General features: G+C 50.2%; 2 protein-coding genes across 2 annotated transcripts; both read left to right on the top strand.

Annotated features, from left to right (window-relative positions):
* The first annotated feature begins 876 nt into the window (after positions 1-876).
* On the top strand, positions 877-3,529 carry LOC141997141 (uncharacterized). Its single transcript, XM_074969432.1, has 3 exons — positions 877-1,186; positions 1,500-1,513; positions 3,245-3,529. The coding sequence occupies exons 1-3, from the start codon at positions 877-879 to the stop codon at positions 3,527-3,529; spliced, it is 609 nt and encodes a 202-aa protein (XP_074825533.1).
* Positions 3,530-13,163: 9,634 nt separating this feature from the next.
* Positions 13,164-22,221, top strand: LOC141997140 (uncharacterized). The gene is made up of 4 exons (XM_074969430.1): positions 13,164-13,209; positions 13,301-13,656; positions 14,013-14,325; positions 22,127-22,221. The coding sequence occupies exons 1-4, from the start codon at positions 13,164-13,166 to the stop codon at positions 22,219-22,221; spliced, it is 810 nt and encodes a 269-aa protein (XP_074825531.1).
* The last annotated feature ends 203 nt before the right edge of the window (positions 22,222-22,424 follow it).

Below are 22,424 nucleotides of genomic sequence, written 5' to 3'. Positions count from 1 at the left end.
CACTTCTCGGAGGCTGGTAAGCCCGTTTTGGGAACTGAGGCTCGGAGACACTCTGATTAGGTATTTTTCTAACTTAGGTACTTTTATGGATCCCATCACCGCAGTATCTGAGCCTCCCACTCTTCTCAATGTATTTCTCCTCACCACATCCCTGTGAGGCGTGGGATGCTGTTATTCCCATTTGAAAGAGGGGGACTGGAGGCACGGCCAGACTAAGTGACTTGTTCAGGGCCACACTGGATGTCTGCGGCAGAGAAGGGAATTGGTCGGGGGACTCCCAAGTTGTGGGCACAAACACTGAGCTCGGGACAATCCTTCCTCTCCTTTTTCTACATCTGTCTTGTGTTTTGTCAGTGTTATTTTCACAGGCGGCTACTATTAGTTTTTAACCATTTACCCTGAGGCACAGACCCAATACTTTGTCCTGCTGCCCTGCCGTACCCACTGCGCAATCCTTCCTATCCAGGAAACCATCTGCTTCAATTAAATGTATGATGGGCTGAGCTCTCTGTGGTATAAAAAGGACAGCAGTCCTAAAGCAGATGTCGCCATGTACTGCGAGCCTGTCACCCTTAATACCCACCCCTGGGGAATCCGCATGCAAAGCCCTGCCCGGGGGGTTCCTGGTTAAACACAAACCCCTGGTTCTAGGAGCCTCAGTCTCCCCCAGACACAGAACGTCCCGGTCCCGTCCACTGGGGAATTTGAAAAAGAGAATGAAATCTCTGTTGCTTTTCCTTTCCCTGTTCTCCAGTCTATTGGAAAGTGGGGAAATTACGACAGATCCATAGATTCCTTCGGTGGCTAATTGTCTCTTTGCTTTGCTTTTTCCCAGGTGTCCTCTCTTAGGTGCAGCTGCGACAGTCCGGTTCAGCGATGCCGAAGCCCGGAGAGACCCTTACACTCACATGCACCATCTCGGGTCCGTCCAGTGACACCCTCTCCAGTTCTTGCTGCTGGTGGACCTGGATCCAGCAGGAACCCGGGAAAGGGCTGGAATGGATGGGAGATGTATCCAAAGAAGGGACAACACACTATGCCCCGTCTCTCCAAAGCCGAGTCACCATCTCTGCAGAGCCTGCCAAGAACCAGGTCTCCCTGCAGCTCCGCTCCCTGGCAGCTGCAGACACCGCCAAGTATTGCTGTGTTAGGAAATGCACAGTGACACAGAGCAAAGCGGGGACTGGTACAGAAAGGGGAAGCGGGCTCTGAAGAGTGCAGCAATGCCAGTTTAACAGGGAGTGTTGCTGACACATATGCACACATGTTCAGAGAGAGAGAATCGGATAGGAACACCTTACCTACAGAACATATTTAAAATGAGAAATAAGGGAATTTCTCTCTATGCTATCCCCTACCCAGAACTAATGTCTGCTTCATGCCCCACAATATAAAGCGTTACCAATCTACTATGCTGCACAAATACAATCACAATCTGCATATATCCGACCTGTCACAGGAACTACATCAAACATGGAAATAAAATCTCCATCAACAAGGGCACTACTTTCCCGTTAAATATATCCAGGAAACTGGTAATCAGTCTCATTCTCATTGCACAAGAGAAGCTCCTTCCCATTTACACATTCATTCCTGTTTGCCTAGAATATAGGAAAAGGGAAGTGAGTCAAAACACCAAGCGCCTGAAACTGTGGCCTGCAATTCTCTCCTGTTCCCCGAGAGGGCAGCACAGAGACCTTGAACCAGCCCATCAATAGACCCAAAGACGTGTTACCAGCGAGTTTAAAGAAGTCACTGTGTCTGGATACAGGAGACAGGTGGAATGGGCTCTCTGAACCACCAAGGAACCAGAAGCGAGGACTGTAATATGGACCGGGTTTCCGTTGGGGGTTGGAGAGGACCGGAAACATCATAGAAATGAAAAATGAAAAGGAGGACTTGTGGCACCTTAGAGACTAACTAATTTATTTGAGCATAAGCTTTCTTGAGCTACCGCTCACATCCGATGCGGTGAGCTGTAGCTCATGAAAGCTCATGCTCAAATAAATTGGTTAGTCTCTAAGGTGCCACAAGTCCTCCTTTTCTTTTTGCAGATACAGACTAACAGGGCTGCTACTCTGAAACCTGTCATAGAAATGGTCCATTATTCAGCCGCCACTCGCAGCGCCACAGTGAAGGTTACAACAGGGATTTGTTTCGAAGCCGAATAATGAATCCAGGCTAAAGTCCCCATGTAGTCAGTTCAGCGTCAAAACTGCTGTGTCAGTCCAGCGGCTGGGGTAGAGATCGTGGTGCCAATTCGAGCTTATTTCACCGAGTGGCCCCCGGCAGACACCCCAGACCCTCATCCAAAATGACCCGTCTCCAGCGCTGTAATGAAAGATCTCTGAGCCTATTTAAAGTCGCACAAAAACTTCTGCCAACCTGCTGTTATGGAAGAGAAGAGCCTTCAGACACTGAGCTCCTTGTTCTTGGAAATGTAAGGGTGAGATTTGCAAAGATGTCTAGGGGATCCGGACCGCAAGTTCCCCTTAATAATGTAATAGAGCCAGCTAACCGCCTACCTAGCTGCGTACCTGTGCACCCAATCAATAACCAATAAGCAGACTTGGATAATCAATAACTGTTGAGTTTGGGAAGCATCAGGACAAGGCATTTGGGGCTTTGAAACAAGGAAGCGCACCGCATCACTGGAGTCCCTGGGCGCAAAATTCCACTTCTTCAGCACCTCCTGTGTAAGGTTTACAAGAGTCAATGAATTGACCCCAGAAACTGATGAGAGATACAGCAGCGCGGTGTGAGAGTTTAATTCACTATGGCTTTTTCTACGTTCCTCCTCTGCAGCAATCGAGCAAAGCGTGTGTGTGTGTGTGTGTGTAACGCACTCTGTCTGCCCAGGGTGAGCACAGAGAGGCAGAGGCCCCCACCCTGTCCTTTTTATCAGCTCTCTCTCTCTCTACTTCCTGGGGCGCTGCCACGTTATGCAAAGCCCCGCTCCGGGCTCTGGGTTGAAGTAGCGGCCCCGGGGCGCTCAGACCCGCCGTGTCCCCCAGGCGCTGAGCTGCCCCTTGCGAGCTCTTTGTTGTCCCCGCCTAGCGCACAATGAACTCTCTGCTCCTCCCCCTGCTCCTCCTGGCTCTGGCCCCGGGTGAGTGGCTGCGGGAGGCCGCGCTGATTTGGGGCGGGGGGGAGAGAAGGTGAGTTTGAATCTGACCGATCCCTGCTTTTCCCAGGTGTCCTGTCCCAGCTCCGGCTCCAGGAGTCCGGCCCGGGGGTGGTGAAGCCCGGAGAGACCCTCACACTCACCTGCACTGTCACCGGGGGCACCGTCACCAGCAGCTACTATTGGAGCTGGATTCGCCAGGCTCCGGGCCAAGGGCTGGAGTGGATGGGATACTGGAGCGGGAGCACAAGCTACAACCCGTCTCTCCAAGGCCGAATCACCATCACCGTGGATTCTTCCAACACCAAGTATTATCTGCGGCTGGGCTCGCTGACAGCTGCAGACACCGGCACCTATTACTGCGCCAGAGACACAGTGACCCGGAGCACAGCAGAGACCGTATAAAAAGGGGAAGCGGATTCAAAGCAGAGCAGAGAGGCCAGTTCAGCAGGGAGTGCTGAGTGCAGACCCGTCCCCTGCACACACACGGACCCTGGCAGGTTTCAGTCCCTCCGGCAGGGAGCAGCAGGAACACACCCACCCACCAACACACAGAAGATATGTGAATGTGAAACCCCTGCTTAGAAATCACTATTCCCCGGGCCTTTCAGGCACCCGAAAAGAAGACATTTCCCCCAGCTTCTCCGGAAGAGACGCGCACACAGTGAGCTCACTATGGAAAACATACAGACAGTTGAATGTACCCAGTTCCTCTGGACACGCCTCGCCTTTGAGCTGCCACAGAAATCATCTCAAACTCACGGATAAAACACAGGTGTTTCCTTCCTTTCCAACGGCTGTCGGAGCCGGCAGGGAAAGATTCACGGAATTAAGAGCTACAAAATAATCGCACCGTGTGTCTGTTCCCCGTCTCTGTGTCACGGTGCGTGTTAGGTATGCACAGACAATGTCACGGTCTTTGCCTTCGGAAGAGAGTGAGGGACACACACACCCCACCTGCTCTGTATGAAAGACTCCTCAGAAGAAGGTGCCTCTTTCCTCCCCAGCGTGGGCTGCAGCCGCTGCCCTGAGTCCCGCCAGCACCCGTGTCATGAATATAAAGGGAAGGGTAAACCCCTTTAAAATCCCTCCTGGCCAGAGGAAAAATCCTCTCACCTGTAAAGGATTAAGAAGCTAAAGGTAACCTCGCTGGCACCTGACCAAAATGACCAATGAGGAGACAAGATACTTTCAAAAGCTGGGAGGAGGGAGAGAAACAAAGGGTCTGTGTCTGTCTATATGCTGTTTTTGTCGGGGATAGACCAGGAATGGAGTCTTAGAACTTTTAGTAAGTAATCTAGCTAGGTATGTGTTAGATTGTGATTTCTTTAAATGGCTGAGAAAAGAGTTGTGCTGAATAGAATAACTATTTCTGTCTGTATCTTTTTTGTAACTTAAGGTTTTGCCTAGAGGGATTCTCTATGTTTTGAATCTAATTACCCTGTAAGGTATCTACCATCCTGATTTTACAGAGGGAATTTCTTTACTCCTATTTACTCCTATTTCTATTAAGTCTTCTTGTAAGAAAACTGAATGCTTTTTCATTGTTCTCAGATCCAAGGGTTTGGGTCTGTGGTCACCTATGCAAATTGGTGAGGCTTTTTATCCAACATTTCCCAGGAAAGGGGGGGTGCAAGTGTTGGGAGGATTGTTCATTGTTCTTAAGATCCAAGGGCCTGGGTTTGTAGTCACCTAGGCAAATTGGTGAGGCTTTTTACCAAACCTTGTCCAGGAAGTGGGGTGCAAGGTTTTGCGAAGTATTTGGGGGGAAAGACGTTTCCAAACAGCTCTTCCCCAGTAACCAGTATTTGTTTGGTGGTGGTAGCGGCCAATCCAAGGACAAAGGGTGGAATATTTTGTACCTTGGGGAAGTTTTGACCTAAGCTGGTAAAGATAAGCTTAGGAGGTTTTCATGCAGATCCCCACATCTGTACCCTAGAGTTCAGAGTGGGGGAGGAACCTTGACACCCTGTAAGGTATTCACCATCCTGATTTTACAGAGGTGATTCTTTTTTACTTCTATTAAAAGTCTTCTTGTAAGGAAACTGAATGCTTTTTCATTGTTCTAAGATCCAAGGGCTTGGATCTGTGGTCACCTATGCAAATTGGTGAGGATTTTTACCAAACCTTCCCCAGGAAGTGGGGTGCAAGGGTTGGGAGGATTTTGGGGGGAAAGACGTTTCCAAATGTCGTTTTCCCAATAAACCCAGATAAACGTTTGGTGGTGGCAGTGGAAGTCCAAGGGCAAAGGGTAAAATAGTCTGTACCTTGGGGAACCTAAGCTGGTAAAAGTAAGCTTAGGAGGTTTTCATGCAGTCCCCACATCTGTACCCTAGAGTTCAGAGTGGGGAAGGAACCTTGACAACCGCCCTTGCTGAAGTTGCATCTACTCCCCACATCCAATTCCCTCCCCTTCCATACAGCTGTTCGTCAGTCTCCGGGGTGGAAACCAGCGTTTCTCTCCTTGCAGCTGTGGTTCCTTCCTCATCTGACCCTCCCGGGGGAACCTCCCACCTCGGGACATCTCCTGGGCATGGTCTGTATCCATGGCAGAAGCCCGGCGCATTTTGGAGTAGCCCCTGCTCCAAGGGAGAGAGATCCATTGATTTCAAGGGGCTTTCACCCTAAGACATTGGGAGGGGGGAAGTGTCTGACTCTCCGATCCACCAGACAGCGCTCACTGCCTAGCGTCCCTCCCCCTGGTAGTTTATCCCTTCTGGATAGACCTCACCTGGAATATTGTGTGCAGTTCTGGTCTCCCATGTTTAAGAAGGATGAATTCAAACTGGAACAGGTACAGAGAAGGGCTACTAGGATGATCCGAGGAATGGAAAACTTGTCTTATGAAAGGAGACTCAAGGAGCTTGGCTTGTTTAGCCTAACCAAAAGAAAGCTGAGGGGAGATATGATAAATACATCAGAGGGATAAATACCAGGGAGGGAGAGGAATTATTTAAGCTCAGGACCAATGTGGACACAAGAACAAATGGATACAAACTGGCCATCAGGAAGTTTAGACTTGAAATTAGATGATGGTTTCTAACCATCAGAGGAGTGAAGTTCTGGAACAGCCTTCCAAGGGAAGCAGTGGGGGCAAAAGACCTATCTGGCTTCAAGATTAAGCTCAATAAGTTTATGGAAGAGAAGGTATGATGGGATAACATAATTTTGGTAGCTACTTGATAGGCCCGGTGGCCTGTGTTGGGATGTTGGATGGGGTGGGATCTGAGTTACTACAGAGAATTCTTTCCTGGATGTCTGGCTGGTGAGTCTTGCCCACATGCTCAGGGTTCAGCTGATCGCCATATATGGGGTCGGGAAGGAATTTTCCTCCAGAGCAGATTGGCAGAGGCCCTGGAGGTTTTTCTCCTTCCTCTGCAAAGTGGGGCACGGGTCACTTGCTGGAGGATTCTCTGCACCTTGAAATCTTTTAACCATGATTGGAGGACTTCAGTGGTTCAGACATAGGTGAGAGGTTTATTGCAGAAATGGGTGGGTGAGATTCTGTGGCCTGTGTTGTGCAGGAGGTCAGACTAGATGATCATAATGGTCCCTTCTGACCTTAAACTCTTATGAGTCTATGAGTGCAAATCCCTGGCCAAGCAGGTTCTTCTGGGTCCCAGTCCAGTGCGCGGTCCTCTGCACCCTCCTTCCTACCCTCCCAGCCACCTCCTGTCATTACATGTGCACTGAACTGAGCACAAGGTCTCTCTGGGGTGTAAAGGGAACACCTGTCCCTGAAGGGACATCACCATGTACTGAGCGCTCACCCCGTCATCTGTTATAGCCACCCTGGGGAACCTGCATGCAAATTCCTGCCCCTGGGGGTCCTGTTTAAATACAAACCCCTGGTTCTAGGAGCCTCAGTCCCGCCCCAGGCACAGAACTGCCCGGTCCTGCCCGCTGGGGAGTTTCCCTCATTGCATGAAAATGAGAATGAAATCTCTGCTGCTTTTTCTTTGCCTGTTCTCCGCCCCCACTTGTGAGTGTCTCTGGGATGGTGGGGGAACTAGACACACACACACATACATACATATACATTCAGTGGCTAATTTCTTCCTTGCTTCATTTTGCTTTCCCCAGGTGTCCTCTCCGAGGTGCGGCTGGTCCAGTCCGGCCCGAGGGCGGTGAAGCCCGGAGAGGCCCTCACCCTGAGCTGCGCTGTCTCTGGGTTCTCCATCACTAGCAGTGGTTATGACTGGGACTGGGTCTGGCAGCCTTCTGGCAAAGGGCTGGAGCAGCTGCCAGAGGTGAAAGTAAGCCGGTAGGTCCCGGTACGGGGTACTGGCAAGAGCCGGTGCCCCATACCAGAGTGGATCGGCTTCCCCATGCACAATTTAAAGGGCCTGCAGCTCCCTGCAGCAGCTGGAGCCCCCGGCCATTTAAATTGCTGCCAGAGCCCTGGGGTAGTGGGGGTGGGGGTGGGGTGGCAATTTAAAGGGCTTGGAGTGGTAGTGGCGGCTGGAGCCCCATCTCTGGAGCCCTGCTGCCGGAGCCCTGGAGAAGCGGCGGTGGGGCTCCAGGGACGATTTAAAGAGCCCAGGGCTTTGGCCGCCGCTACCGCCCCAGGCCCTTTAAACCGCTGCCAGAGCCACCGGCTGCCACTGTTACCCCGGTAGGGGGGAGGAGGGGAGGGGGAAGGAGGCACTTACCAGTACAGGGTGGGCCGGGGCTGGCTCTGACCCCCCAGCCCCGTCCCTTCGACCCGAGATCCCACCCCTTCTGGGGGCCAGAGCCGGCCCCAGCCCAGCCCCATACCAGTAAATCCCTAGATTTACTTTCAGCCCTGGTGGCCGGCATGCGGGGGCACAAGCAACACCCCGTCTCTGCAGAGCCGCTTGACCATCTCCAGGGACACAGCTAAACATGCGCTCTCCCTGCCGCTCCCCTCTCTGACGGCCACCGACACCGCCAGCTGGTCCTGCGTCGGACACACAGAGCAATGCAGGAACTGGTGCAAAAACCAGAGAGGCTTCTGCTCAGCCCGGCTAGACAAGGTTAGCAGGGATCGCTCAGTCCCAGACAGACAGACACACACACAGCGAGCGGAGTAGGAAAAGCGCGCACGGCCACAGCTATTTTCAAAATGCATCCAGACACGCAGAGCATTTATTGCCTCACAACCTCCAGTATCTGTAGGCTTGGATGGATCAGATTTTTACTGGGACAAGGAGGTAAACGTGGATTTCATCAAACATGCACAACCCCTCCCCTAGACCTGAAAAACATTAACCTAGAGTAAGTGATTAATACCTGGGGGAGCAAAGATCTGCACATATCTCTCTATCAGTGTTATAGAGGGCTGGCAAATTATGAGTTTACCCTGTATAAGATTTATATAGAGTAAAACGTATTTATTGGGGGTTTGGATCCCATTGGGAGCTGGGTGTCTGGGTGCTGGAGACAGAAGTTCTTGCTGAGCTGTTTTCCGTTAGTCTGCAGCTTTGGGGGCCTGGTTCAGACCCTGGGTCTGTGTTGTTGCAGGCTAGTGTGTCTGGCTCAACAAGGCAGGGACATGGAAGTCCCAAAATGGCAGTGAGAAGGGGCTCAGGGGTAAATTCAGCACCTCAGGTGACAATCCCAAGGGGGGTCTCTGTGACCGAACCCATCACAGACCACTCTTGGGATGTCTCTTCCTTTTCCTGGCTGCCCTTTACGTGGTAATTTAGAGAAGACCCAGATGGAGGCAGAGACAGGGAGGGGGGAAATCATATATCTTATGTGTTAAGTGAAAGGGATTAAAGGTACAGTTAAGGTTAGGTTAAAGGAATTATTTAGGATTAGGACTGGGGTTGGGGGTAAATATAGGTTTACGGATTCGGGCGAGGGCTTCGGATTCTAATTTCAATTATAACAGGGGCGAGAGCTCGAGATAGAGGACTGAGTTAGGGGTTCGGTTACAGATAAAGGTAGGGTTAGGTTAGGGTAATGATTAGCAGAAGGATATAATGAAAAATAAAAGGATGGTTTTGGATAGCAGATGTAAAGTGATTCTTTATCTTGATATGAGGAAAGTCGACAATATGGAAACAAAATAAGTAGAACTCCAATGTTCTTAGGACTGGATTTTTAAAGTTATTTAATTGCCTAATTCCCACTGAAATAAAAGGGAGGTAGGAGCTTAAATACCTTTACAAACCTTCTGGCCCATACGAACTTAGAAACCTCCTTTCCCGTGTTTCCCTGTCACCCAACCCCTTCCCCAGCCACGCAGGATGTTCCCTGGTACCCACAGGGACACACCAATAGAAATTCTCTCCAGGTAGATGACGTTGGGGTGAACTCGGGACATTTTATGACACTTTCCATGAGTCAATCGGTTCAAAGGCTTCCTTGGAGCGCGAACCCACCGGTAACTCAGGGGGAGGGTTAGGAAGAAACTTCCCCTCTCAGCGGGATATTCCACAATATCCCACTAGGGGGCAGCCTGGCGCCACCCTCTGCAGCTTCTGTCGCTGGCCGCGGACACAGACAGAGGGACTCTGGGTCAGACCAGCCCCGGCAATTCCCCGTCTCCTTCCGTGCTGGGAGGGGAGATACCCAGTGATCCGGGGGAAAGCGGAGATGGGCTCTCGCCCTGCTTCATACTCCGGGGCGCTGTGGCTCCCAACCAAGCTTTCCCTGTAAAACAGAAGCATTTAGGGCCAGCTCCGAACCCCCTGGCAGTGAAGGCAGCGATGGTCTCTGGTGAGGCCCTGGGAGCGCGGCTCTGTCTCACCGACACTCCCCGGGGGAACGTGCAGAGAGCTGGATTCTGTCTCTCTCTGTGTAAAATGCATGCACGGCCAGAGAGGCATCTCCATCCCACCAGATCTGCCCCTTTCACTTCCAACCCCATGACTGAAATCCGCATGCAAATCTCTGCCCGGGGGGGGGGGGGGCGCGCGTTCCTGGTAAAATACAAACCCCTGGTTCGAGGAGCCTCAGTCTCTCCCCAGGCACAGAACTTCCCGGTCCTGCCCGCTGGGGAGTTTCCTTCATTGCATGAAAACGAGAATGAAATCTCTGTTCCTTTTCCTTCCCCTGTTCTCCGCCCCCACCTGTGAGTGCCTCTGGGACGCTTAGGGGAGTCAGGGACACACAGACAAACTCTCTGGCTAAATCTTTCCTCGGTTTGTTTCCTTGCCCCCGGTGTTCTCTCCCAGGTGCGGCTGGTCCCGTCCGGCCCGGGGGCGGTGAAGGCCGGAGAGACCCTCAAGCTGATCTGCGCTGTCTCGGGTTCTCCATCACTGACAGCAGTTACGGCTGCCACTGGCTCCGGCAGCCCCCGGGTCAGGGCTGGAGTAGGTGGGATATGTACATGAAACCTCTATGTTAGCGTATAGCAGCAGGGGGACAGGCTCTGCCCCGTCTCTCCCGGGCCGAGTCACCATCTCTGCGGAGTCCTCCAAGAACCAGGTCTGCCTGCAGCTCCGCCGGCTGACAGCCGCAGACACCGCCGCGTGTTACTGAGCCGGGAGACACATGACACAGAGCAAACGGGGACTGGTAGAAAAAGGCCAAGAGGTTTCCATACAGACATGCAGGGCATTTAATGCCTCACAACTTCCATTAGTATTCTCCCTTGTTCACCAGGGACCAATGACACCTCTCTGGAGTGCCGTCTATCTGTCTGTGTGTCTGTCTGTCTGTCTATCTATCTATCTATACATCTATCTATCTATCTATCCCCAGCCACGCCCTCTCTATCAGTAAAAAGAAAAGGAGTACTTGTGGCACCTTAGAGACTAACCAATTTATCTCTATCAGTGTCACTCAGAGCAGGGACGTGTATCACACTCATCTCTACGGGTTCTTTCTTTGCTAGATAGAATTGTCAACGCCTAACTCTCAATCAGCGATGGCTGGGAGGTTGTTGGTGTCAGTGGTTCCAAGAAATTCCTGAGATATTGCAGCTGAGGCGTTTCAAGGAGGGGAATAAGGGGATGGGAGAGACTCACGGGGTCTGTCCCTGGGCAGTGGGATGAATGGTGTTTTCATTTCTGGAAAAAGCATACGTATAAAACCGAAGAGAGATACAGGGAAAGGCACAGACTGCTCCTCTGGCTGGAAAACACTGCACATGCCCAGCTGGAAAGGCAATAGGCAATGTAAGAGATGGGGGACTTCTGTGACTATATTTGTAAATCGGTAGATTAAGGGATCACGGGGAACTTGCAGCACAGATCCCCTAGGCACCTTTTGAAAACTCACCCTTATATTTCCAAGGGCAAGGAAATGAGTTTCTGGAGAGTTTGGGCCTCCTCTTTTCCATAACAACACATCGGGAAGAGGGTTTGTGTGACTCTGAAGGGGCTCCGAGATTTTTAAGTGCAGAGTTAGAGATGGCTCAATTTGGGGCAGCGGGGCAGGCGTGTATGTGAGGAATCGCTTGGTGAAATAACCTTAAACCGGCTCCACAATCTCTACTCCGAGTCCTCTGAACTGGCAGAACAGGTTTCAGGCTCACCTGACTCTCTATGAGGATTTTAGCCTGGATTTTTAATTCCGCTTGGACTAGAATCAGATGGACCTTTGGTAAGACACAGTATGGCCGTTCTTGTGTTCTGCACGGCTGAGGTTGTGGGGTAAGCGATGCTGCTTTTCCACAATTTCAGCCCGTGCATTGGCACCCTGACAGCAGGATTGTCTGGCTATGTAGACTCCCTCCTCAGGCCCTACGCTAACAGCACTCCCAGCTACCTTCGAGACACCACTGACTTCCTGAGGAAACTACAATCCATCAGTGATCTTCCTGATAACACCATCCTGGCCACTATGGATGTAGAAGCCCTCTACACCAACATTCCACACAAAGATGGACTACAAGCCGTCAGGAACACTATCCCCGATAACTCCCCTCCCCCCCCCCCTTCCTCAGACGTTCTTGTTAAACCCTGGATTTATGCTGGAAATGGCCCACCTTGATTATCATACACATTGTAAGGATCACTTTAAATAAGCTATTACCAGCAGGAGAGTGGGATGGGGGAAGAGAAAACCTTTTGAAGTGATAAACACCCATTTTTTCATGGTCTGTGTGTATAAAAATATCCTCACTGCATTTTCCACTTTTATGCATCCGATGAAGTGAGCTGTAGCTCACAAAAGCTTATGCTCAAATAAATTGGTTAGTCTCTAAGGTGACACAAGTACTCCTTTTCTTTTATCTTGATAGGAAGAAAGTCGGCAATAGAGAATCAAAATAAGTGGAACTGTTATGCGCTTAGGACTAGATTTTTATTATTTAATTATCTAACGCTCAAAAAGGGGGACGGGGAGAGGATTCTATGCAGTGTAGTGAGACCAGTTTGAGATGGAGTGTTGGAGCCTGGCTGTGACACACACATTCACATGAACACAAATTCATACACAGCGATTTCCCCATGCGTGTGAGTGCTCTCTCTCTCTCTCTCTCACACACACACACACACATACAGACTGACACGGTAAATCGAGTAGGAACACCAGCTACCAATAATAAAAAACTTCTCTCTCTGTCTTTCTGACACACTCCACACACACGCACACACTCACAGACTCACTTATAGACTCACCCAAAGTGAATCGAATACGAACACAATACATAAAATGTTTTATTAAACAAAACAGACTTTAGGTAATTTCTCTCTGCCGCGTGCCCCATCCAGAGCAACGTCTGCCTGATGTCCCACAAAACACTGTCCCAAAGTTCCGTTGTGAGACACAAATTCAGTGAAAATGTGGATCGGCATAACCCGAAGTGCCAGGAGAATTATGTGACTCAGAAATAAAATAATGTAAGGGCACAGACAGGGAAAGATGGAAAGTTTAGCGCCCTCTCCATCCCAGCCAAGACGGGATGAAGACGTGTTTCCCTTGATTCCACCAGACAATACTCCTCACCTAGACGGCTCCCTGTCTCCTTATATCCACTGGGTGCAACCCGCATGCAAATCCCTCCCCACGGGGCTGCTGTTTAAATACAAACCACTGACTCTATGAGCTTCAGTCTCTCCGCAGACACAGAACTGCCCGGTCCTGCCCGCTGGGGAGTTTCCCTCATTGCGTGAAAACTAGAATGAAGTCTCTGTTGCTTTTCCTTTCCCTGTTCTCCGCCCCCAGCTGTAAGTGTCTATGGGGCAGTGGGGGAATTAGGGGCAGAACCATAGATTTGTTCGGCGCTAATACTTTCCGCACTTTGTTTCCTTTTCCCAGGTGTCCTCTCTCAGGTGCAGCTGGTCCAGTCGGGCCCGGGAACGGTGAAGCCCGGAGAGACCCTCACCCTGACCTGTGCTGTCTCGGGTGTTTCCATCACTGACGGCTACGTGTGGAGCTGGGTCCGGCAGCCCCCGGGGAAAGGGCTGGAGTGGATGGGGTATGTGTACCTGTACAGTGGCGGAGGTACAGCCTACGCCCCGACTTTCCAGAGCCGACTCACTATCTCTGGAGACAGCGCCAAGAACCAGGTTTCCCTGCAGCTCCGCTCGCTGACAGCCGCGGACACCGCCAGATATTACTGCGCCAGAGACACGGTGACACGGAGCAGAGCGGGGCTGGTACAAAAAGGGGAAGCGGCTCTAAGCGGCTGCCTGAGGCCAGAGAAGCAGGGTTCGCTGAGCCCCTCGGAGATGAAGACACACACAGTGGATTGAGTATGAACAAGCTGCACGCTAAGAGATGTCTTGTAAAAATGCCTCCAGCGGCCACTCTGTTTCTCCGGACACCATTTACCTTTCCGCTGCCACAGGAAGCTTTGCAAACTTACTGCCCTGAGCCCCCTGCCACACCCTGCACTCCCTCCTGCACCCCAACTCCCTGCTGCCCCGGGGGGAGGGGGAGCAGATAATTCGGCTCTGTCTTTTCCACAGGGGTCCTGTCACAAGTGCAGCTGGTGGAATCAGGACCCGGGACTGTAAAACCCTCAGAGACTCTCAGCCTCACCTGCTCCATCTCAGGGGCCTCCTCGGACACCCTGGACAGTAATTGTTGCTGGTGGAACTGGATCTGGCAGAGTCCCGGGAGAGGGCTGGAATGGATGGGGAATATAGCTCAAGGGGGAAACACAAACTACGCCGCTTCCCTCCAGAGTCGCATCACCATCTCGGTGAACCCTTCCAAGAACCAGGTTTCCCTGCAGCTCCGCTCGCTGACAGCTGCGGACACCGCCACGTATTACTGCGCCCGAGAGACACAGCGACACGGAGCAAAGCGGGGACCCGTACAGAAAGGGGAAGCGGATTGTGAGCAGCGCAGGGAGACTGATTTAACACACTTGTCTAAGGCAACAGTGAGGTGGGGGCTGAATCTAACCCTGCACTAGCCTGCTGCGGTCTAACTGTTCGTGTGTATCCTCATGAAACTGAATAAGAGCTGGGCAGAATGCTCTGAGCTACTCCGGTTTCAAAGGAGACTAGACCAAAGCGTTCTAAGGAGCTATGAATGCAAAACTCCAGGGTGCACACCAGCAATTAGGCCACAACGGGCTATAGCGGGATCGATTCACACCCCTACCTTGCTGCGGCCCATTTGTTCGTGTAGACAAGCCAAATATGGGGTTTCCCCAACTAGAACCCACACAAATTGAAAGGAAATATGCAGGGGAGGTTGGCGGAGTTGGAGGGCGAGGAATCTGGGGGAATAGTCTTGGATTTTGTGCCCAGTACCATACCGTAGACTTCGGGCTTTGGAGACGTTTCCTAGCCCCACTGGTGGGCGCACACTTGCCATCCAACTTGTGAAAAACCAACAGAACTGCCAAGGGCTTTTTCAATATATAAGTACATAATTCAGTCAGGTCCATAAATCCTGGAACTAGGGATGTTTCCGCACCCCCTGGCTTGAAGTGGTTTCCATCATATACAGGACTTACAGTTTGGTTCAATGGCTTTCTGCACCCCCACTATGCAAATTATTCCAGCGCCCCTGGTCCGGTCGGATTTCTAAAGGGTTTAGGCGTCTAATGGGGCTCCCAAAAGCACCTAGGCACCTAATTCCCATTGAAATTAGTGAGGTTTTGGCGCCTAGATGCTATTGAAAATCCCTCTGGGAGCCTAAATACCTTCAGAAATCTGGCCCCAAGCCTCCGTTGTCCTGCACTTAACAGCGAGACAACGTTCCCCAGGAAAGTTTACAATAAAGGGGAAGCAAGAATCAGCAGGAGGACCAGCATGGTGGTTTCTTGGGAAGGGAGGCAGGAAAACAAACCCAGGTCTCTTACTGAGCAGTGAGATTTTCCCACCTAATTCCCTGGGAACTGATCCTAATGATCAAGGGGATTTTAGCTCTTTTTCCTTCTGATATATTGCAGAGCGGTCAGGCACAGGGCGTGGAGTCACTTTGGGAAGAGGGTACAATAACAGGGAACTGTTTGCACCTAAGATGCAGAAGCGGGGAGGGACCCACCAGCACTAAGTAACTCCACATCCTCCATAAACACCCTGAGAAACAATCAAGAATTTCCAGGCAGCACGAGCCACATTATCACTACGGGGGGACAATGGTTCTAATCTACAGCACCGCTTCAGCCAGCCCCCCTTAACAGTCTCTTTAATCGCTTATATCCTCCCTGGGATACCCGCGTGCAAATCGATGCCCCGGGGGGTTCCTGTTTAAATACCAACTCCCGATTCTAGGAGCCTCAGTCTCTCCCCAGACACTGAACTGCCCGGTCCTGCCTGCAAAAACCATTCCCTCTAGAATCATGATCCAACTGTGGACACCAAAGGGGCTCTCGGCCTGCGGAACAAAACCTGCAGCAAGTTCATAATGAGTCAAGGTGGGAGATAGCTGCAACTCGTTCAAAAAGGGAAATGTCTTTTCAACAATGCAGAGAACAGCGGCTGCGTTCCCACTGGTTTCTTTGGAGAGATGTAGACTCGCTCTCCATTGCTTTGCCTCGGCAGTCATTTGAAAGTTGCAAAGGAAGGGGGAGGTTTTACTGGCTCTTGTAATCAGTGACTCCTTTCCCTCTGGTTTCTTTGTGGAAATGGGGACTGTCATGAATATAAAGAGAAGGGCAAACACCTTTAAAATCCCTCCTGGCCAGAGGAAAAACCCTTTCACCTGTAAAGAATTAAGAAACTAGGATAAGCACGCTGGCACCTGACCAAAATGACCAATGAGGAGACAAGATACTTTCAAAAGCTGGAGGGAGGGAGAAACAAAGTGAGTGATATGATATGATATGATATGATATGCATTTGCCGGGAACAGAAAGGAATGGAGTTTTAGAATTTAGTAAGTAATCTAGCTAGATATGTGTTAGATTCTGTTTGTTTAAATGACTGAGAAAATAAGTTGTGCTGAATGGAATATATATTCCTGTTTTTGTGTCTTTTTGTAACTTAAGGTTTTGCCTAGAGGGATTCTCTGTGTTTTGAATCTAATTACCCTATAAGGTATTTACCATCCTGATTTTACAGAGGTGATTCTTTTACTTCTATTAAAATTCTTCTTTTAATAACCTGATTGCTTTTTCATTGTTCTTAAGATCCAAGGGTTTGGGTCTGTGTTCTTCTATGCAAATTGGTGAGGATTTTTATCAAGCCTTCCCCAGGCAAGGGGGTGTAGGGTTTGGGGAGGATTTGGGGGGGAAAGACGTTTCCAAGAGGGCTCTTTCCCTGTTATATATTTGTTAGACACTTGGTGGTGGCAGCAATAAAGTCCAAGGGCAAAGGGTAAAATAGTTTGAACCTTGGGGAAGTTTTAACCTAAGCTGGGAAAAATAAGCTTAGGGGGTTTTTCATGCAGGTCTCCACATCTGTACCCTACAGTTCAGAGTAGGGAAGGAACCTTGACATGATGACAGAGCGGTGGGATTAACTTGAAATCATTTTGAGATTTTTTTGAACCAGAAGCACAGACTTTAAAAGGAAATATTTTTTTTTTCCTTTTGGCTGCTGGAAAGCAGGTTTTAAGCTGAAAGCAGTTAGAGGTTTTTTTTCTTCTCTGCTTGGGGACCAGAGCAGAGACAAAAGGGGATTGTCTTTTGTGAACTGGAGTTTTCTCTACCTAAAGGCAGGGAGTTAACCTCCTGCAGGGAAATTCACCAGTCTTCACAGACCTGAAGAAGTTTTTTTTTTTCTTAAGAGCAACTAGAGGGGTTTTCTGTCTATTTGCCTGGAGACAAAGGTGTTAATTTTTTGTTTTGTTTTTTTTAAGGATTTTGATTTTTTTTTAACAAGAAGCACAGATCCTAAAAAGGAATTTTTTTTCCTTTGGGCTGCTGAAAAGCAGGTTTTTGGCTGAAAGCAGTTAGAGTGTTTTTTTTTTTCTCTGTTTTGGGGCCAGAGCAGAGGCAAAAGGGAATTGTCTTTTGTGAGCTGGAGTTTTCTCTACCTAAAGGCAGGGTAGTTAACAGCAAAATTTTACAAGCCAAGCGGTTTTTTTGTTTGTTTGTTTGTTTGTTTTCTTTCTAACTCTCAGGTGTAAAGTTAGTTAAAAACAGAGAGATTAGGATGACAGACTGCACTGTTCAACAGAAGCTGAAATTAGCCAGATTTGAGGCTGAGGAAAGACAAAAGGAACATGAAAGACAGGTAGAACTCAGACAGATGGAGATGGAGGAGAAGGAAAAAGAGAGGAAGCATGCACTGGAGATGGAGAAGGCAAAGGCTCAGCAGAATATACCAACAAAACCCTAGCAATCCTTCTCCAGGTACCACTTCCCATCCCAGAAAGTTCCCCACCTACAAGGCAGGTGATGATACCGAGGCCTTCTTAGAAAACTTCAAAAGGGCCTGCCTTGGGTACAGCATCTCTACAGACCAATACATGGTACAGCTGAGGCTGCAGCTCAGTGGACCCTTAGCTGAGGTGGCGACTGAAATGCCTAAGGACCACATGAACCAGTATGAACTGTTTAAAACCAAGGCGAGAGTCAGAATGGGGCTAACCCCCGAGCATTCCTGTTGGTGATTCAGAGCCCTGAGATGGAAACCAGACATGTCATTTACCCAACATGCCTACCACATTGTGAAACATTGGGATGCCTGGATATCAGGAGCAAGTGTTAAATCTCCAGAAGATTTGCCCTTCCTAATGCAAATGGAGCAGTTCTTAGAGGGTGTTCCTGAGGAAATAGAAAGATACATCCTAGATGGGAAGCCCCAAACTGTAATCGAGGTGGGGGAGATTGGAGCCAAATGGGTGGAGGTGGCAGAAAAGAAAAAAACTGGTCGCAGTTGGAGTGGATACCAGAAGGAACAACCTCAGACCACACCCTACTACCGGGGGCAGCCCAAGGCCCCAACTACCCCCCAAGGAACCCTCCAGACACCTTACCGCCACACCGTTCTCCAGCAACCCACCTCGCCCCAGTGACCTGTCAGCTGGACGATGTTTTAAATGTAACGAGCCAGGGCATGTAAAGGCCAACTGCCCCAAGAACCCCAACAGATTACAGTTCATTGCACCAGAATCACACCAGAAGTCCTCAGGCCCAGATACCTCCCAGATACCCAGAACCAGCCCCACAAATTTCACCTTGCTCTTTCCCATCTCTGAACTCATCAGGGTGACACAACACCTAGTGCCCTCAGACAGGAAGGAGGGTCTTTTGGTTAAAACTCTCACCTCAGCCACCTCAACACTGTGTCCTCATCTCCCATTTCCACAGACTGCCTGGGTGGAATTTAAGGAAGGCTAGCCTCAACAGGTCCTGCTGTGACCTAAAGCTGAGATTTGCAGAGCACCCAAAAGATGTTTGAGCTCTTCTGAAAAATCACAGCCAGGAACCCTCTGCTTCCCCTTTCCACTCCCTCCTCTTCACCAGTACACTCCTTTGGTGCTAAACATGCATGGGAATCTTGGCACGGTGACCTTAAAGAATCACCAGCTATCGCTTCCTGAGGACTTGTCTTCAAAAATCATTTATGCTGAATTATTTTAAATCAGTTTAGTTAAATGGGTGCCACTTTTGTGTGTGGATTCTCTTATTTCGGTTTCAAATTCTTTCCAGCGGTTCAGCTTGGGGATGAGGGAAAATGCTGAAAGCGAGTCTTATACCCAATGCATAAGAGCATCCACACACAGAAAGTGGAACCAGTTAATCTAATTAGGATTGGAATCACACATCTTTGGTTACATCATCACAAAATACACACACGCACACGCACACACCAGACCTGATTCCTTCCAGTAGGGGGAGCAGTGCTACCAGCATCCACAGAGAGAAAGCAAGAGAGAGAGAGTGAGAATATTCCAAAACTCTAAAGGAAGAACTGAATTTTTCTCTCTCTCATAGAAACATGATTAGATATCGGATGAGACTCAGGGTCCATCTAATCCACTATCCTACCTACAACGGTAGCTGATGCTTCAGAGGAAGGTTGGTTGCAATGATATTGTAGCCCTGTTTTTCCCAGGATATGAGAGACAAGGCAGGTGTGGTAATATCTTCTGTTGGATCAACTTCTGTGGGTGAAAGAGAAACGTTTTTGAGCAACAGGGAGCTGTTCTTCTGGTCTGGGAAATGTCTGAATAGCCAGACAGCTTGTCTTTTTCAACAACAGAAGCCAAGAAGGTCAGGGATGCAAAACCATGCTGTGAAGTGTCCCTAGCCCCTGTTGGCCAGAAGCTAGAAATGGGTGACAGGGGATGGATCACTCAGTGACTACCTGTTCTGTTCATTCCCTCTGGGGCACCTGGCATTGGCCACTGTCCGAAGACAGGACACTGAGCTAGATGGACCTTTGGTCTCACCCAGTAGGGCCGTTCTTATGTTCTTATCAGCATGTGAGTGTTCGGCTATTTCCATGTATCCAGGTGTGTACAGGAGTACGTTTTCTGTGAACTAAGAAGGTCTCCTTCCTTTCAGTAGAAGGTAGCCCTGATACAGGCTCACACAAACAAAAATAAGCACAACAGATTTCATTCCCTGCCGGACTGGGCAGCAGTCTTTCTCACACCCACCCTCACTCCGAGGCAGTTCTTCTACATGAAAAGCACCTAATAACACGGCACTGTGTTTCTCCCCAGCCTGCGGTTCAGATTCGGTGCTGTGTCCTGCCATCACAGCCTGTGTTCTGACAACGCCCAGGAGCTGCATCTTCTCTCCATTCCCTTTTCCTTCCCTCTCACCAGAGTTGCTTGTCAGGTTCTGTGGCCTAAACCAGCCCTTCCCCCGCATTCAGCTGCTGCTCCTTCCCCATCAGACATTCCCACGAGAGTGTCATTTCCCCAAGGACACTGTTTATATCTATTTCCTATGCCCAACACATTTTACGAATAGCCACCGCTCCAATACAGGGACACCTTTTACTCAAATATGGAGAAAGGAAGGAAGGAAGGAAGGAAGGGAGGGAGGGAGGGAGGGAGGGTCAGATCACCCAGCATTTGCTAACAGCTGGTTCATTTCCCTGCCCTTTTACACAGCCCTGAGAGAGCCTCTGAACAAAGGAGCTCTGGTGGTTTCAGCTCCTTTTCAACCGTGATGCCGGCGTGTCTGATCTTTATGCAAATCTCCCAGCCAGGTTCTCCATTTAAATAGCAGCTCCTGGGTTCTCACGGGACCCGCCTGTTCAGGGGCTGAAGTGAACCAGTTCTCCCTGCAGCTCCGCTCGCTGACAGTTGCAGACACCACCACGTACTACTGTGCCGGGGAGAGACAGTGGCACAGAGCAAAGCAGGATCCGTACAAATAGGGGAAGCGGTTTCTATACAGACATTCAGGGCATTTAATGCTGTCATTTTCCTCTCAAACACACAGAGACAGTTACAGAGAAGGAGAGAGAGTCTCTAAGAGTCAAGATTTCATAAAGTTCAGACAAGCAATCGATACCCTGATATTGCAGAACAGCAGTTTCAACAACGTCACTTCTCATTGCAGGACTAAGGGTTAAACAAGGAAATCACACACAGGCAAACCCCAACTCTCACCATGTTCTCTCATCCCCAGCTGCTTCCCTCCCACTCACCTGCCATTCACACCTCAGGGTTCACTGCTGAGCCTCTCTGGAAGAACTGGTGATGTCACTGTGCATAGGGCAGGGACGAGGAAATGGGAATTTGTGAAACTTCGCACAGTGATAGGAACTGCAAGGTGAGTGAGAGCAATGCACGGAGAGGAGCTCAGATACTGAGGTAACCTCTGTATCAACAGAGAATAGACTAGACTAGACTAGAACAGAATAGACAGGAACTGGACGCGCCATCACCCTGCCTTACAACCCAGATTCACCAGCCTGGGGAGATGAAATGTCGCACTTTGACACATAACCCCCACTAAAGGAGTAAATGTATTATCGTTTCTGGTGTAGATAACTGGACATTAGGAGTTGCTGTTGTTGTCAATATGCCATTAATGCCCACACTCCCCAGGCGAGAAGGGGTCATTCCCCTGGGCACCTGCTGTCTGTCCCTGCCCTGAAGAGCTCACAGTCTGCACAAAGTGGAAGGAGAGGTACAGCCTGGGGAAATTACTTCCCAGGGTCACACAGCTGGGCCAGTGACACACCCACCGGCAGTAGCTGGACTCCTCGATCCTATCTGAGGGCCCCTCTCCTCTGTAATCATCTTCTCTCCATGCCCAGCCCCCTCCCCGTTCACTGAAGACATTTCTCGGTCTCTGATGCCGGAAAGAAACACCGGTCACGTACGGCCTGTATCACACTTCGCCCTGCCAGGAGTGCAGGGCACTGGACTACTGGACCTCTCCAAGTCCCCTCCCATCCTACCATTCCCTGATTTCTCTCCGCACCACTGCGGCTGCTCCCCCAACACAGACTCCCAGGAAGATCTCACTTCTACTGACCCTGCCCGTACATTGCATGTGTTGATTTCATTTGCCCAGCCCATTTCACACTAGCCCCTGCTCCACTGGAGAGACACCCATTGACTTCAGCAGGCTTTGGATCACACCCTGTGACATGAAGGGTGGGGGTGGCTCTCCCGCCCATCAGACAGCAATCCCTGGACTGGGGTCTCCCTGGTACTTTTTCCCCACTGAGTGAAACCCTCAAGCTACTGCCGGTCCCAGCAGGTTCTCCTGAGTCCCAGTCCAGGGCCCTGTCCTCTAGACTCTCCAACCCGTCCCTCTCACAGCCACCTCCTCCCATTCCATGTGCGCTGAGCTGAGCAAGGTCTCTCTGGGATGCAAGGGGGACACATGCCCCCGAGGGGACGTCGTCATGTACTGAGCGCTCATCCGCGTCATCTCTTATACCCGCCCTGGGGAACCCGCATGCAAATCCCTGCCCTGGGGGTTCCTGTTTAAATACAAACCCCTGGTTCTAGGAGCCTCAGTCTCCCCCCAGACACAGAACTGCCTGGTCCTGCCCTCTGGGGAGTGTCTCCATTAACCATCACCATGACACTGTCACTGCTTGTCTCTCTTTTCCTA

This window comes from Natator depressus, chromosome 13 (genome assembly GCF_965152275.1).
Source record: "Natator depressus isolate rNatDep1 chromosome 13, rNatDep2.hap1, whole genome shotgun sequence".
Lineage (NCBI taxonomy): Eukaryota > Metazoa > Chordata > Testudines > Cheloniidae > Natator > Natator depressus.
The sequence above is the reverse complement of the archived record's forward strand: the minus strand, read 5'-3'. Positions and strand labels throughout refer to the sequence as shown.